This window comes from Hesperophylax consimilis, chromosome 13, assembly GCF_061612785.1.
Source record: "Hesperophylax consimilis isolate HC1 chromosome 13, BYU_Hcon_1.0, whole genome shotgun sequence".
Lineage (NCBI taxonomy): Eukaryota > Metazoa > Arthropoda > Insecta > Trichoptera > Limnephilidae > Hesperophylax > Hesperophylax consimilis.
In genome coordinates, this window is record NC_142848.1 from 12785071 (window position 1) to 12802226 (window position 17156).

The following is a 17156-nucleotide window of genomic DNA, read 5'->3' on the forward strand; positions in this document are numbered from 1 at the left end:
GCCTTGACTGCCTGACACAGACACTGGCTGAGATTTGGGATGGGTATGGTCTGCGCCTCTAACAACAATAGCTATCCGGAATATTTGTGATCTGCGCCGAGGAGAACCTTTCCAATAAAAGGTTTTTTGTTACAAGTTGCTATTGGTGGTTGTTGGCCAACTCAGAGATATTATTACTTTTGTAAATATCCGAGTTTGCAGCACAGTGCATTATGAATGTTGCACTGTCAGTAAGAAATCCTTATAAGAAATGAATGTATGATATTCCATAAGAACATAATAATGCAAACATTAAACACTTCATGTAATGTTGCATAGACTGGCTTTGGTTTGCATTTTTATTTGATTTGTTTGAACATTATTTTAATCACCCATTGAACAAATGCATAATTAATAAAAACCACTGCTCTTAATGGAGGCATTCTCAACGAGGAATTGTACAAGTTCTTTCAGAAAAATATATTCGCCTGCTTTGATAAACATTTAAAATAATTCATCCAGTATTATTCTAGTTATAAATTACAATTAAAATAAAATCCGGGAAGCTGGAATAGTAGTTCGTCTTTTATATAGGTAGCTAAGGTATAAGTGTGAATGGTAGAAGAATTTGGGGACGCCCGAAGAATATATGGCACGATCAAGTGAATCAGATACTTGAGTTGGGCCCTTAGAGTAATAATATACAAGAGACCGTGCTATGCGAAATGTTGTAAGTGGTTTTGGACCAAAGATGACCAAAGGGCATTTGGTCTACAAACTGATGCAGGGTTGTCAAAAGTTAAAACAATTAGGTATTTTGTCGTGAGTCGTAAATAATCAAATGCAATTTCTAGTATATATATTTTAATATATTACATTATAAATATGAACAATTAGAAAGTTATTATCATGTGAATAAAATTATAAAATAAATTTCATTTCCATCGAAAATTAACCTAACTCTTCAGGCCTCGACAGTATTTTTTCAGAGAGTCGAAATATTTCCGTTTAGCAAAAAAATCCAAATAAATAGAATATTTCTGAATGTATCCGAAAACTAAAAACTGTTTTGGAAAGATGATAAAATACGCTTCCAAATGTTATAATTCAAAATAAACAGTGGTCACTGGTCTAACATGTGAGAAAGTAAGATATCATTAAGATATTACATTATTTTACCGCCAGATCGGCTAAGCGCCTCTCTGAAAACCCGTTCACTATTTGTACAAGTTAAAATTACGTCATCTGATGGATAAACTAATCTGACACAGGCGGGGAGGACACATTTGAGTTTGGTATAATCTGAAAATATTATTCTGTATTAGTTAATAGTAAGTTAGTGGTTTATTAGTTAATAGTCATTACCAAATATTTTTTATGGTGGTGTCAAAGCGGATGAAAAAAAAATCATAAAAACCTTTTGTGTAACCAAGGGTACTCTTAAATTAGATTGAGGCACCGCGAAATCCGTTAGACGGACCTTTGTTTTCGTTGTGTCTAAGTGCTCAAATGTGCGGAACAGATTGCACTGTGGTATTTGGGAGTCCAATTTTCCCGATTTGTTGCACGAATCCATTTCATTAGCTTTTTTTCATCCTTTAGAAAACTGTAAATAGTTAAATATTTAATACTAAACCAATTTCAGCACAGCCCTGAATTTTTTATAACGAAAAAAAAAACAAAGACAAAAATTATTCCGTCTCTGTCCATTTACCAACAAATTAGCGTTCATATTATGAGAGAGAAAGAGACAGAGATACATTCAGATGCCGACTGAAATAGGTAAGTTGCATTATTATAATTTAGCCAAGATTTCTTGTTAGTTAAACATATTAAAAGTGCATTAAAACGCATACAAAACGGATGTTTATTATATAGATACAAATAGTGCAAGGATTGTTTATATAATGGTGGAAGTTACTTGTGGTTTTGTAGTTAAGGATATAAAATATTTGATATCAAAGATGAATACAGTGAAAAACATGAATTCTTTAATAAATACCTGTGAAAACTGATTTTTTTTGTTCCTGTCGAGCTTCGGTTGAAGCACCCATACATAGCACATATAGCCATAGCGTTTTTTTTTTTAAATTCGCTCAATTAACGTAAAAATATCAATATGTTTGCACTTTTGAGCCTACGCACGGATGACAGATCAAACTGGTGTGAACTTCGCCCGCTTTAAAAACTCGCTTCATACCGTTTAGACAGTATGTTTTTAACAGAAATTGTTTGTCTCTGTTTTTTGTACGTTAATGGAACCGAGCTAAAAGGGAGAGCATTATTTTGCGAGTATGTCAACGATTTGTACAAATATTAGTGCGGTCTCTTGTATATTATTACTCTAAGGTTGGGCCATGTCAAGAGTCAGAATAATAGAAGAGTATGTATGAATAGAAGTGTGTGCTAAGACCAAGTTGTTTGGCGGTCCGTCTCTCTGCCTACCCCGAGGAAACGGCGTGACGGTTAGTTAGTTAGTTAAGGTATAAGATAATGAATGTTTCAACTGGTCTAGCGTCTTATTGGCTGCCAAAATGAAATTCTCATCGAACCCATGACTCTTTTTTAAAGAATGAATCTAAAATCAGGTGGTTGACCGAAGAAGAACACCGAAGAGTAATACAAAGTTCAAGCAGTCAGTATGCCAACAAAACGACTTGTTTATCGGCAAGTCTAGAAAGAAGACTTTCAGTTGGTCATCCCAGACGAAGCATATATTTGTTCTCGAAAGATTTTTTCAATTTATATAGGTGTTTCAGGCTAATAATTATTGCTTAAAAATACTATGTAATCCTTTGTGATATGCAAAAAAACATTGTCTCTTAAACATTACTTTATCGTTCAGCAAAAAATCATCTTGATTATGCTTCTACAAAATAGTAGTAAATTTATAAAGGCAGACTACATAAATCAGTTGAAGTAAATTAGTATTGAGATGAAAGTAGGCGGGTATGTATGGTAGTAGATAGAACTATGTATTCAACTAATGAAAACATACATGTAAATACCTATACATGATTATTCAGATGGAGCTACTCATTCGACAATTTATATGAAATTACTGCGTAATAACGCTTAAGCTATTATAATCAGGATGTCCGGGGGTTAAGTGCGCTAACTTCTGGAGATTATTCTATGTGAGTAAAAAAGATAAATAACTTTTTTCGAAATTCGCGTTAAACCCTACAGTAATTTCATCACATATGTTCAGTTTGGAATATTTTCTGTGTATTTCAAATGCACTATATACATCTTATTTTTTAATTTTCCTAAAAACAAATACTGTTTTAGATACTACATAAAATTATCTTTCCGGTGTATGCATTTAAAATAAACATTATTATTTCTAAATAATAAAATTTTAATATCAAACCAGGAAAATGTTAAAAAGCTAACCACATTTTACTCCAACCATAGAAAAATTGAACTCGTTATGTTGAAAGCTCGTTCGTTTTGTTTGGGAATTTGTAAGAAAACTGCACCTTCCCTTTTATCTCGTTCAAATAAATAAGTGTAAATTTGAGGCAAACTGGAGAGAATTATTATTTTTCTTTCTAATTTAAAAATAATAAATATTTTCAGCAAGATAGAAAGAAGATAAAAATACTTTTATAAAATTAGATCACCCGGTCATATATGACCCTAAAACGCTCGAAAGGTTAAGGTAGTTTTTATGTTAAATTAAAAAGTTATTTATCTCTTTTACTTCTACCATCATGTAGAATCACATCCCCGCACTTTACCCCCGGACACCGTATGGGTACTACTAACAAATAAGGTTTACATTGAGAAAAATGAGTATTGCAAATTTAATAAAAATCTCTTCAAATTATTCATAATCCGGTTAAAAAGGGGATTGCAGGCCCTTAACGAATGAATTGTTAGGTTTCCTGATAAACTTTTAGGTACGAATGTATTATCAAGATGTCGGAACACGTCTTCATAAAAATCCTAATATTTTCAAATTCGTCATTATATATTATCAAGGCAAATGCAGTTTTTTTAGGAAGTGACCTGCAATCCCTTTTTAACTGGATTTTAATAAATCAGCAATACTAGTTTTTCTCCGTGTACTGTTGGAACACTGCTATATTTTCACATTATGAAACAAGCTTTGGTGTTTTTAATTTAAAAAAACAGTAAATCTTGTAAAAATATTTACCATGTAAACATTTCATCGGGGCGTTTAAATTAATAATTAAATAAATAATACAAGAAGCGTTAAAACCTACGTAATATTAATTTCTTAGTACGGAAATGGGAACTGTTATATTAATGTATTAATCACCTTGATAATATTACTAATTCATAAACAAGTGAGTTATCATAGATAAACAAATCAGAAATTTGTAGCACGAGAGGGTACCTATCTATTAGGAGTTTTTGTAAATATTATAATTAAATATGCAATCAGACTTATTAAATATTATCATTTCTTTACTGAAAACTTATTTTACTTACTATTATCTTAATGTTGTTTTCCAGTGACGATTGGTGATTCAATTATTTATTAAAATAAATACACGCAGAAAGCTGACTGATAAAATAATGCTAATTTATTAAGAATCTCTTCAAATTGTTCGTAATCCGATTAAAAACGGGACTGCACGAACTTAACGAAAGAATTGATTGGTTTTCTAATAAACTTTTGAATTTCGAATGTATTATCACGATGTCGGAACATGTGTTAAGAGGAAGCTAAAAGCTAAAAATGTGTATATTTTTGGTACACCTTATATAATAGATAATAGGTAATAGACATTAAAATGGCTTGACAAACGGAGTCTAGAATCGTTCGATTTCAAGCACAAAACTGGTTTTTATTTATTTTGTAAATAATTTTTTAAGAAAGCAAAAAAGTTAATCAAGTGAAACTGTCACAGATAATCTTAGCTATAATACTGTATTTTTAAAAAGTTGTTTCCTTTATGCGTTCATACATTTAAATTGAAAAAAAATATTTTTTACTAGTTTATATTTATATTTTTTAATGAGTAATTTATTATTTTATTTGTATTCTACTCAAGCAAAACGATAGGAAAACCTTCAATTTAACTAAAGCATATTTTTTGGTTTTCATAATGTACACCAATTCGTTATAAAGATTAATCAAAATAGTGATTTAGCATTAGTATATTATTAAGGCAGGTGCATAAACACGTGTTCCGAAATATTAGGAATGTACTAAAAGTTTATTAGGAAGTGGTCTGAAATCCAATTCTTAACTAATTTTAATAAATCAGCAATACCTACTCGTTTTTCTCCGTGTACTGTTGGAACACTGCTATGTTTCACATTACGAAACAAGCGTTGGTGTTTTTAATTTGAATTTGAAAAATGTGGTTGTTTCATAAAATAATTGAAATATATTAATGATATTTTTATGGTGCTGGTGACCCGTGAACTCACTAGAAGGTACGCCGCCATTAATTTCCTTATTTGCATCTTACATATTTAAATAAAACCAATATGAGCTGTTTGACACAAATACGTGGCATTGAGATGCCGAATAGAGTACAACAGGTTTATATCGAGAAGTCATAATACTAGAACCTCTTTCTATTTTGTTCTCTCAACTCTAAACACGACCAAACACAGAAAAACGTTATCACCGAGTTCAATATTTAAAATGGTGAGAGCAGGTACTAAGGAACATTGCATAGAATTGCAACTGCAACATTACATTCTTGCATAGCGCACTTTATTTGCACGTTTTTGGTTTGAAAATTTGGTCGCCTAGAAATGTTTCAGGTGCTTTAATTAAATACTGCGAGTAGAATACATCTTGGCCTTTGAGATAATCGAGTATTTTTTAGATAAGTCTTTTTATAAGTCCAGAAAAAAATAATGTATTGTATAATGTGGCAAATTAAGTTGTTTATAAAATGATCGAAAAAAAAATTAAATATTTATGCCTGAACATTAACAAAATAAAATAAAAGGCACTTTTTGGCCATTTTTTTTTCTTGCATAAATCAAAACAGGCGGATGGTGTTAAGCGGGAATTTAAACGTTATCGCCATCTACGTAAGGGTTGTTATTGATAGCGGCTGAATTTAAAATATTACACGACGTAGTGCATCGCCTTGATAAAACAAAGTTATACAAATGTTGTGTTATTATTACAACCACCTACGACTTTCATATTTTATATCCCTTATTCTAGGAGGGTTAACGACCCTTATCTTACAAGTTGTACTAATACATACTACGGGAATTCTTGTTCTTGTTCTAGGGTCCTTGTTGAATTCAGGGATTAATTTCGGAATATTTTATAATATTCTATGATACATTGCTCCTAAGGGATATCAAATTATGTAAGAAGTGATATAGGATTTCGCGAGAACACCCATCAAAATTAACCCTCTGTCCACAAGTGATGGTCTGGATCGCAATGAACAAGTAATTTCGTTGGTGCCTTCTTATTCAGCTTTCAATGGCAACTCTTTAATAATACGTGAACGTGTTAAGGCGAAGCTTAATGCCAAATCACTTTTTTTATTAATCTTTATAACGAATTGGCGTACATTATGAAAACCAAAAAATATGCTTTAGTTAAATTGAAGGTTTTCCTATCGCTTTGCTTGAGTAGAATACAAATAAAAAAATAAATTACTCAATAAAAAATATAAATCCAAACTACTAAAAAAAAAAAAAATTTCATTAGAAATGTATGAACGCATAAATGAAAAAACTTTGAAAAAAATAAATTTTTATAGCTAAGATTATCTGTGACAGTTTCACTTGATTAACTTTTTTGCTTTCTTATAAAATTATTTACAAAATTAATTTAGTAAAAATCAGTTGTTTGCTTGAATCAACTAACGTTGAACGTTTCTAGACTCCGTTTGGCAAGCGATTTTAATGCCTATTACCTACGATATAAGGTATACCAAGAATATACACATTTTTGGCTTGTAGCTTCCTCTTAAGTCAAATGACATTTTACAAGGCTATACAATAATTTAACACTAGAAAGACCGGGTACTGCTCCATACCTATAAAGACCACAGCGGTCATTTTGACCGCTGATAACATGCGAGTTTATTATTATTGTAGTTGTGTAATATTTGGCATAATATTAAATAAATTAAACAATAATTATATATTAAAATGATAAACTTTAATTAATTAGGTGCACATTTAGTACAAACTGTTTTTTTTTAATAATATCCGAGGCACTTTCCGAAAACAGATTTCTTACAATTATCATATGTGTCGGTTGTTTTATTTTGCTTACATTTTTTATAAATTTGGCACTGTTGTCTTTTAGAAGTTTTATTTTCCGGTTCCCTTTCTGTCAATTTTTCAGGAGCAAACACAACTGCACCAGCTCTGCTATTTGTATATGCTGTCCTTAGTTCTCCAACAAGCTATAGAGTAAAATTGTGACGAGATATATTTTTTTATAAATTATCCATGCATTTATAGCGGTTAGATTAAGTATGTTGTAGAAAACGTGCACAGGCCACCTTCTACTTCCAGCTCTTACGTAATATTTATATTGACACAATATTTTGTAGAATTGTAAAATTCAATCGTTTCGGGAATTTTCTTTGTTCTGTCGCCAAATTGAAAATTTGTCTACTGTACTCAATATCATTACATTTTTCTTCGGTTTTCCTAGATAAACAGTTAGGACGGGTTGTTTCGGAGAATTTGAACAATTCATCGAATTTCAACGTTCATTTCCGGGTTCTGTGAAAGTCCTATTCAAGTTCTGTTATTATATCATCATAGGCTAGGTGCTTGAAAAAACTGAAATTAAAACAGAACTTTAAAAAATCTTTCACAGAACTTGAAAATGAACGTTGAAATTCGATGAATTGTTCAACTTCTCCGAAACAACCCGTCCTTAGTGTAGTACCATTTTTATCCTTCAAAATAAATTATTCATAACGTGGAGTACAAACGGTTTTGCAAACTGCTGGTATTTCTCTCCAGGCCCTTCTCATCGTCCGACAATACTTGTTTGTTCAGTTCATAATTTCTCTGCCAGCTTCATCGAAGTAAAAAAATTGTCAGTTGTGATATTTCGTCCCTTTTTGAGAAACGGTTGTTTCATTATTACATATTCTGGTAATGACTCATTTGAACGTTCCACAGTTTTACCTAAATATGGAAATCTATTACATAGGTATTTAGTATCTAAGTCCACTAGAAGCCAATACTTTATTCCAAATTTGTCAGGCTTATTTGCTATATACTGAGTAAACGGAAAACGAGTTTTGCTAGGAAAAAGCTGTTCATCGACCATCAAATTTTCACCAGGAACGTAACACAGATTACAGTTTTCTAAGAACTTGTTCCAAATTGCCGATGCTAGTGCAAATTTATCAGTTGCCAGTCGTGAAGATCTCGTAGTTCGCAAATCAAAACGCAAATATTTCATAATTTCTTTGAACCTGTTCTTACTCATAGTTTCTTTGAATATGAGGGGTCCCCATAATGTCAACCATAATACATAAGTCAATATACAGGTGGCTAGCATTATAAACCCCGCGAGCGTAACTTGGATAAAGAAGATCCTAAACAAACCCAGCTTAAAATGGCCCTAACGGTCACATTGACCGCGGCGGTCTTTGTAGGTATAAATCATTATATTTCGATAAATAAAAAAGGTACTTACCTGTTTTTTTCACAATGGTCGTTAAAACATGAATCATGAAAAGTAAAAAAAAATCAGATCATTACCATAAATTTTAAGCAAAATATCGTCATATTACATCAAGAAACGGTCAAAATGACCGCTTCGGTCTTTCTAGTGTTAAAACCATTTTTGCTGTAGTAGAATCGTTAGGTACGCCAAATAATTCATGAACACCATGATCCCTATACCCACCCCTCACACCTTTTTCCTTTCCAGAACTGCCTCTCCTTAAAAATACCCTTCACACAGCATCCTCAAAGTTCATAGGCCCCGAGGGAAATTATTTTCCTAGGGACCTCCTGTGTAGGGTTCATGTAAAAAAAATTAAAAGCATACATCATTGACATTCCATTAATACACGTGGTCTAAAATCAAAAGAGTTCTATAAAAAATTATGAATTCAAAATTTAAAAATTAGAACATGATTGAATTTACACACGCAAACAATTGCAAAAAACATCGCATTTTTAACACAGACGTCGTGACAAGTAAACGCAACTACAAACCTAACAATTTTTGGCGAAATTAAGAAAAATATGATGATTACTAAATTAACTAACCAAAATTTGGCATGGTTAAAGTTTTAAGGGTTTTTAAAGTAAGTGGCGTGTCGGGGTGAATGGGATGATCGTGTTCGTAGATTGCACGTTGCATGCTGCACTACATCTTGCGATCATGCAACGGTCATCTCAACTCTCTTCTCCTGAGGGATGCTGGGTAAAGATCTTCCACTGGATGGCGTGGGAAGCGCCAATTATTAACATACCCGGGTCGATGACCTATCCATCTCTAGACTTTTTACCTGGTTCGGAAACTAATCGCCCGGATTAGTCGGTCTTCCGGAACAGAATGGATCCACATTTTAAAACAAAGGCTTTTTGGTTTTTTACTCAATGTCTGCTAGCTATGGGCATAATCGAGATATCCATTTCGAAATTATCGATTATTTACATATTTACGAAATATCTTCAAATATGTCTAAAGATGACAGAACCAAGCAACCAACAATTATTTTTAAATAAAATAAACTTTGAATATTTGTATATTAAATAAAACTTTTTGGTTATTTGTGAAAAATATCCAATTTTATGTATCATTACGATTTTGGCTCACGATTTCGAGTTGTTCACTCTATGATGACATAGATATAACTGACTTGGCTTGGCTTGGCTTGGCGTGGCTCGGCTCGGTCGTGTGTGTGCCCCTAATTTGGATCGTGCCCAAATGGCTCCGCCGTCTGTCCAGCTTTATTTAGAATTAGTAAACGGGAATTATCCTTTGTTTGAAATCATCTTTATAAATGTTGCTTGTGAAGTTCCACTGAGTTGTTACTGTCTGTAGTGTGCAGAGTGAAATAATGTAAGTATAAACGTTTACATGCAGTCAGTGGCATGGTTATGTGGTTCAGATAGTTCCTCTTTTGGATGCAGAATTAAGTTTTAAGTCTATAACTAGATATCTAGTCTTCCATAGATAACGTATACCTAGGCCGTAACAGCCCTCGTGTAATTATGCATATTATGATTGTATCCGAACGAAATAATCGATTACTATAAAGATTAGAAAATGTTTCGATTATGCCCATTACTAATGTATCCATAATAATTTAATTAGCAGAAGATAATTTGACATCAGAATAACTGCTTATATCTGCTTTATTATTTTTTAAATATCTTGTGTTACAGCTGAAAAATTAGTTTTCTATTGATTATGTTTGATTTCGAATGACGATGAACGTGTCCATTCTCGAAAGATATCGATATATCAGTTCAGCTGTTATGATTAGACAACTGAAATTTTTTCAAATCGGAAACAGCTAATCTTGACGATTTAATGTAAGAAATTTTTTTGGCAGTATAAACCTCGCGATAAGCACGTATATTGATTAAAATAAACTAGCATTTGTTACATTTACATTTCGCGAAATATAACAAAAATATGTGTATATTATTTTTGGGAAGTAAAAGTGTTCAAAGGAAGACAGGCAAGCCGGATGAAGTTGGGGACTCTCTAGGAAGACATGAAATAATTGAAGGGTTATACATATATGAATGGGAATGAAATGAGGAACGTATGACAGGAAAGAGTGTAGCGGACTTTCCCCTGTCTACCCCAAAGCGGCAAAATGGCGTGATAGTTATTTAGCTACTCGTATTCCGATTAATATGTAATCGGGGTGTTTATAATAAACATTTTATGCATCTCATTACCAATGCTAAACAGCGTCGGCTTGATAAATAATAAGCGGAATGGACGCTATGCCTCCCGAATGAAAGACTAAATTGCCAGATAAACGCACTAAATTTACATACGGTTAAACATTATTTCGGTTAGAACAGTCCGGACCACTCAAAGTTATAATAAAGTATTTTTACCCAGAGTTAATTCCAGTTGCCTTTAATCTTCTGACGATTTGAAGGCAATCTTCCGGACAAATAGATTAGAAGGAAATGGGTGCTTTGGACTTTGGACCATAGAGCCGGAATAAGGATGAACGTCAAATTCTCTAATAACACGGCCAGGAAATAATGGAGCGCAGACTGGAACCCAAACCATAGACAAAGGCAACTAAATTACTAAATTGTATCGTGGTCGTTATTATATTTAAACATCGATTTGGGGAAATTAACAAAGGCCAGCGACGCCATAGTATCGTCAACCGAAGTGATGTTAAAAATATATTCTCCCACAGTTGGGTTGGATTGAAAATAAAAGGCGAACACTTATGTAGGTTAGGTTAAAAATACAGAGTTACAAGTTACAGAGCTAAATATAAGTGCTTTAGTTTATTGATTTGAACTAAATATATGTTTATCATTTTGTTTTTAGACATCGGAGTATATAAATTGTTTGCATACTGCATACATCCATAATTTGGCTTTTTTTGGTGGTCAGTGACATCGCTCGTGTAATTTATAAATAAAAGTATCTGCATTTCATATTTTGAGAAAACGCGATCTGAAGATTTTTCAAATAATTGCCAAAAATCACGCAACTGCAATTGACAGATGTTTTTTCTATAATCAGTACAAAATATTTTTTGGTTTTAAATAATTTTAGGGACATTAAAAATATAGCAAATATTTAATAATCACAAAGCAACAATCTTACAATAGTGGAGAAATTAGATAAATAGCAATACTCTTTTTGCACAACACAGTGGGTAAATCCACGGATATTTCTGCGTTTTTAATTCATAATCCCGATTTTCGCAGTTTTGGTTCATTATAACATTAGCGATATGTGATCATTTTAGGCCAACGCATATTTCAGCCATTTAATTACTCCAAATATGACTTGTTCTAATTATAAATATTGAATTATTTTTTTTACTTTTCTGCGCAAATGGGTTGTTTTTCGGACCTAATTTCTTTGGAAATTTGAATAAATTTGATTATTATTTTTAGTAGAGATTGCATTCTATTTTTTTAATCATTTATATGTATACCTATGATTTGGCATTGATAGGGCATGTTTCGATTAACCCAAAACGAGTTTTGTAACTGTAAGCAAGAAATAAAAACAATAAAAATAATTATATCTAACACCGTTAATTCGTCGACGTGTGGAAGACATTTATTATCAATTTAAAACTGTATCAGCAAAAAACGTTAAATAACACGAGGAATATAATTTAAAATAATCTCAAATCATATTATCAGAGTCATTACTCATTATCATAGAGTGGATTTTGGTCGGATTTGCGTCATTTATGCTACTCTGACGGTAAGTAAATATCGCACCCAGTATTATTTTAAAAGCTTTGAAGTTATCTGGATTATTTATTTTATACCTAGTATTGAGTGATAGATAGTTCTAGACTGACATCAATAACTATAACAAATAATGACACCGCAAACTCAACTCAATATTTTTTGATGTCATGAAAATATTACGCAAATTTGTTTGGCGTAAAAATGCGGTATTATGAATTACATAACTTTATTAAGACAACCAGTCCTAGTGAAATACGAAAATGGAAATGCTCGAAGAAAAATAAATATTAGCGATTTATACATATATTAAAATTATTGGTAATCCGGTTGAAAACGGGACTGCAGGCCCCTTCCTGATAAACTCTTAGGAAGTTCGTAATAACAGCTGGCACCTGCGTTTGTCTATTTGAAGAGATTCTTAATATTAGAATTTTTTTATTATTAGTAAGTTTTCTCCGTGTGGGTAACATTTAAATTGAAGTAACTTAAATGCTTATACTATATTTTGGAAGTATGTTTATGTTTCTTTTCCCCATTTTACACAATTTTTGGGGAGGCACAGCCTCCACTTCCTCATTGGACGAACCGCCACTGCTGAAACCAGTAGTTGAAAAATTCAAAAATACTTTTAGCCTTTCAAATACACATATGAAAGGCCAAGTATTTTTTATTATTTACCTACACTAAACGAATGTTAGTTATTAATTAGTCTTAAAATAAAACAACAAAAAAATAGTGTTGTATCTTCATCTTTATAAGCTGAATTCGCCAAATACTTTTCACTTTGTCTTATCGAAACGATGAACGTTTTGTGAAGTAGGTATACCATAATGGGAGCTACAGAAAGACAGATAATTTTACTTATTTTACAGATATCAGACTATGAAAAGGCAAATGCGATAAATTCACCAAAAAAATGTTTTCGTGCATGTACTTTATCTCATAAACCAACTTCTATAGATTGATAACTTGGGGCTTTTTGTATGAATCAAATTTGTCCTAAACAATCATAGATAAGCTAATATATTATAGATAGTAAAATTGTCATTCGGAGCCTACTTATTATACTATACACCAATGAAAAACTTTGAAAGTTTATTCCGTAGATTTTCAGAGTTTTTCATTGGTGGATAAATTTTCGATCGGAATTATACCCCCCTGCTTTATCTATGCGATGGACTCAATTTCATAAGAGGGTACATATAATATAAGTCACGAGAGATATAAAATACATAATTTCATAGATAAAAGAAAATATCATTTCTAAACCTGTTTTAAACGCAGGCATAACTTATTGTAATGAACGTTCTGTTATTCGGAGGATTAAAAATGAATTGAAAATAAATAATAAGGCTGACAGGGACTGACGTATTGCAGAACTAGAAAAATATATAAATATCTATGAATGATAATGCCGCATGAGCAGAGCTTGTCAGAAGGCAACGGAAGCATTTCCATATGCGTTCTATGACAAATAATAAAGATTAAATTATGCAAGGCATCAGTGGGGTAGCGGCGGTGTGCCATATGGACACGTCCCTTATCCCTGCCACACAGTGGGCTGAAAATCGCCTTTCATAGACATATAGACTTGCATTTTCAAGGGTATTTTTTTTGGCTAGAAATGGATTCTGCTGATCATTATTATGCTATAAAATTTCGTACGAAGCAATTGCGTGTACAAATGAGGGAGTTATCATTTTTTAAGAAAAATTTGTATGTCACTGACATTAAAAATGAGGCTATCTCTGGAATCATAAGGTTGGCCATTCTATCCTTACACACAGATATACTACTATTTATTTGTATTTTTTTGACATACTTCGTATCGAGCATTCAAATGAATCATCAACATTCAAAAGTGATTTTTTCGAATTTGAGGATTTAAAAAAAAAATCGCATGTTGCGCCACAATACGAAGTATGTCAAAAAAATACAAATAAATAGTAGTATATCTGTGTGTAAGGATAGAATGGCCAACCTTATGATTCCAGAGATAGCCTCATTTTTAATGTCAGTGACATACAATTTTTTCTTAAAAAATGATAACTCCTTCATTTGTACACGCAATTGCTTCGTACGAAATTTTATAGCATAGTAATGATCAGCAGAATCCATTTCTAGCCAAAAAAAATACCCTTGAAAATTCAAGTCTCTATGTCTATGAAAGGCGATTTTCAGCCCACTGTGTGGCGCAGCTTCTGGGTTATCATTATTATGTATAGTTTTGAAAAACAAACAATTTTTATTTTAATCTTACCCTGATTGTTGTATTTATAAGCTCTTTATAATTGATATTTAAACACTAGAGATTTGAGAATATAATTAAAAACAACAACAAAAGTTGTCAAATACCCAAATTTGCCAAAAAAACGTTATTAAAAAATAACTTATTAGATTAACACTTTTTTCATCTTCTTTTCCTATCATTCATAAGCCCAATCGGCAATTATAAAAATATTTTAAATTTAAAATTCCTTTATTCTTTTTACGAATTTGCAAACTATATTTCAACATTAATTGTAATGGTGTGGTTAAAGTAAATTTCCACAGTTATGATGAACTCCTATGTACTTACATTTAAGAATAAAGTGACGCAAATAGGTACATACTTTCTGTGGTTATAAACGTAACTTTAACATTTTAATATTTACACTTTATATTAAAATACTTGGCAATAAAGAGTGCGTATACCCACGAAACCGCTATTAAATAATTACCTACCCAGGCCAAAGTTTCGACATGAAAGTCAGTAATTTATGTGATATTACCATTAACTTTCATGCCACTTTGATAATGTTTACAGTTAGGTTCGCTGCGAAATTATAACTAATTCAAGTCGATATTATACCATTTTATCACGTTTCTATAATGATTCCGTTCTTAAAACATTCATTAATATTTAAGCCATCTCGGAGAGCGTGGAATAATAAGCTCGTTAAAAAATAACATGCGAAAGATTGCGCAAAATGTTTAGCAGATCGAACGGAGATTTTTTTTTAAGTAGTTAAAACTAGAAAAAGATTTAAATAAATAATTATAACATTCTATTCTATAACATAGATAAAATTAAGAACAGATTCGAAATGTTTATTGCGTTCTGATTCAAATAAAACATAGAAAAACGTAATTTTAGAATACATAAGTAATGACGGGCGGCGAACGGGAACGAGGGGCTAGAAGTGCTTGGTGCCGAGCCGAAGGGATGGTGCAGCGTATAAGAAATGCATACAGCCCCCCATGAAATAATGAGTATTCGCCCTCAGCGCGTGGGATTGATCGAGCGGTGGATGCGCAGTGGTCCATGGCGCACAGCATACTCATTGATGACATTACCAATTAATCATCCCGCCGTATTGGATCGATTCCATTCGATTCCACCTACTCCAGCCGATCTGACACTAAACCACTCGAATAGAATGTTCTTACTCACTGAATAATCAACAGTTTTACATCATAGTGATTCCCCGAATGGGTTTGTGAATAGTTTGCAGTTATTTTAATTGTGTACCTATAGCCTAAATGCAGAACTGCTGAAAAAACAGGCCAAACAGATAAAGTTTAATGAAATAAGTGTAACTAGTTTCTTGATGAGTGGTAGTTCGATAATTGTTGTTCAACATAATATTACGCAAGTAATCTAGATCTCTTACGTAGATTATCAAGTTCAAAGTAAATAGGATAAGAGTTTTGGATTACTTTGCCACAGGAAATGAACGAATTTTCCGTGAACACTTAGTTTTCTCGGAATCGTTGAATTAGCAACAAAATCCTTTGTCGTTGAGGTCTACCACGATGTGGTGCACTGTTAGTAAAGTTTAATTTAACGAGAACAGAACGGATCAGTAAATACGCCGAGCTTTGTTTGGTCACACCGACACAAGTAAAGGCACGGCGAATGTTTACAAAACCAAAGAAAACAACGCGAATTGTTCCGACACCATTCAATCCGTGTAGTTTTACATCCTCTGTAGTTTCTTAGCTCCAGAATAATCGGTAATCGATTCGAGGGGAATTAATGAACGAGGACAATACACGAATTGGAAAGGTTGCTGGTTGATTGATTGGAAGTTTGAATTAGTTTTCCGGGGACTTACCAACTTGGAGGACGCTGTCTACGCAGCCAGACTCGAGCAGTTTGAGTCCCTTGCAGAACGACAAGTTCTGCTGCTCGCCCGTGGAGGACGAGGGCACCCTGGAGAGGGAGGAGTACATGCAGATGTCCCTCTCGTTGCGGGGGAAGGACCAGTAGATGATCCTCCGCTGTACGGGCTCGGGGATCCGATCGTATCGCTCCTCGATCCGTTGGAAGGGGATATTCTCGGCCACAATCTTAGCCGTAATGTCCAGCAGGGTGTCGGGTGTCATCTTGGACTGCCCGACCAGAGGCGGCACTGTAGCACTATTAATATGGCCGCACGATACTCGGTAAACGGGGAATATTGTGTAATCAGCACAGAGGTCCCCTCGGGGACAGCAATACGCGGACATTGCGTACGGCGCGCGCGGCGGCCCGCGGAAGACTGGCGTTGGCGCGGGGGGCCCAGGGCGGGGGGGCCTAGCCCTGCCCCCCGCCCCCTCTCCACCCCACCCCACCCAACTTCACTACCACACACACCCTCAAGGGTCGGGAGGGCAATTATTAAGCCTCCACCTAGCGGCACGCCTCGATGCGGTGGGGAACAGAGGCTAGAACGCATAACAAATAAACATTCAATGGGCTTCAAATTTTCATTTTTTTTTTAAATCCTATTGTTTCGGACACATTTGGAATAAAATACCACTACACAACTTTATCCAGGAATAAAGAT

At 33.4% G+C, this 17156-nt stretch overlaps 1 protein-coding gene and 1 long non-coding RNA gene across 2 annotated transcripts in view; both read right to left on the reverse strand.

Moving 5' to 3' along the window:
• Positions 1-16852, reverse strand: part of LOC149418456 (zinc finger SWIM domain-containing protein 4-like) — a 169275-nt gene extending 152423 nt beyond the window's left edge. Inside the window, exon 1 of the mRNA XM_089638764.1 lies at positions 16443-16852. Coding sequence (XP_089494890.1) covers positions 16443-16836 — 394 coding nt within the window. The 5' untranslated portion in view covers positions 16837-16852. The remainder of the gene's footprint in view (positions 1-16442) is intronic.
• On the reverse strand, positions 697-2240 carry LOC149418457 (uncharacterized). Its single transcript, XR_016303001.1, has 3 exons — positions 1982-2240; positions 1397-1585; positions 697-1281 (listed from the first exon to the last, which is right to left on the reverse strand). It is a non-coding gene; the product is annotated as an uncharacterized LOC149418457 (long non-coding RNA).
• Positions 16853-17156: the final 304 nt, after the last annotated feature.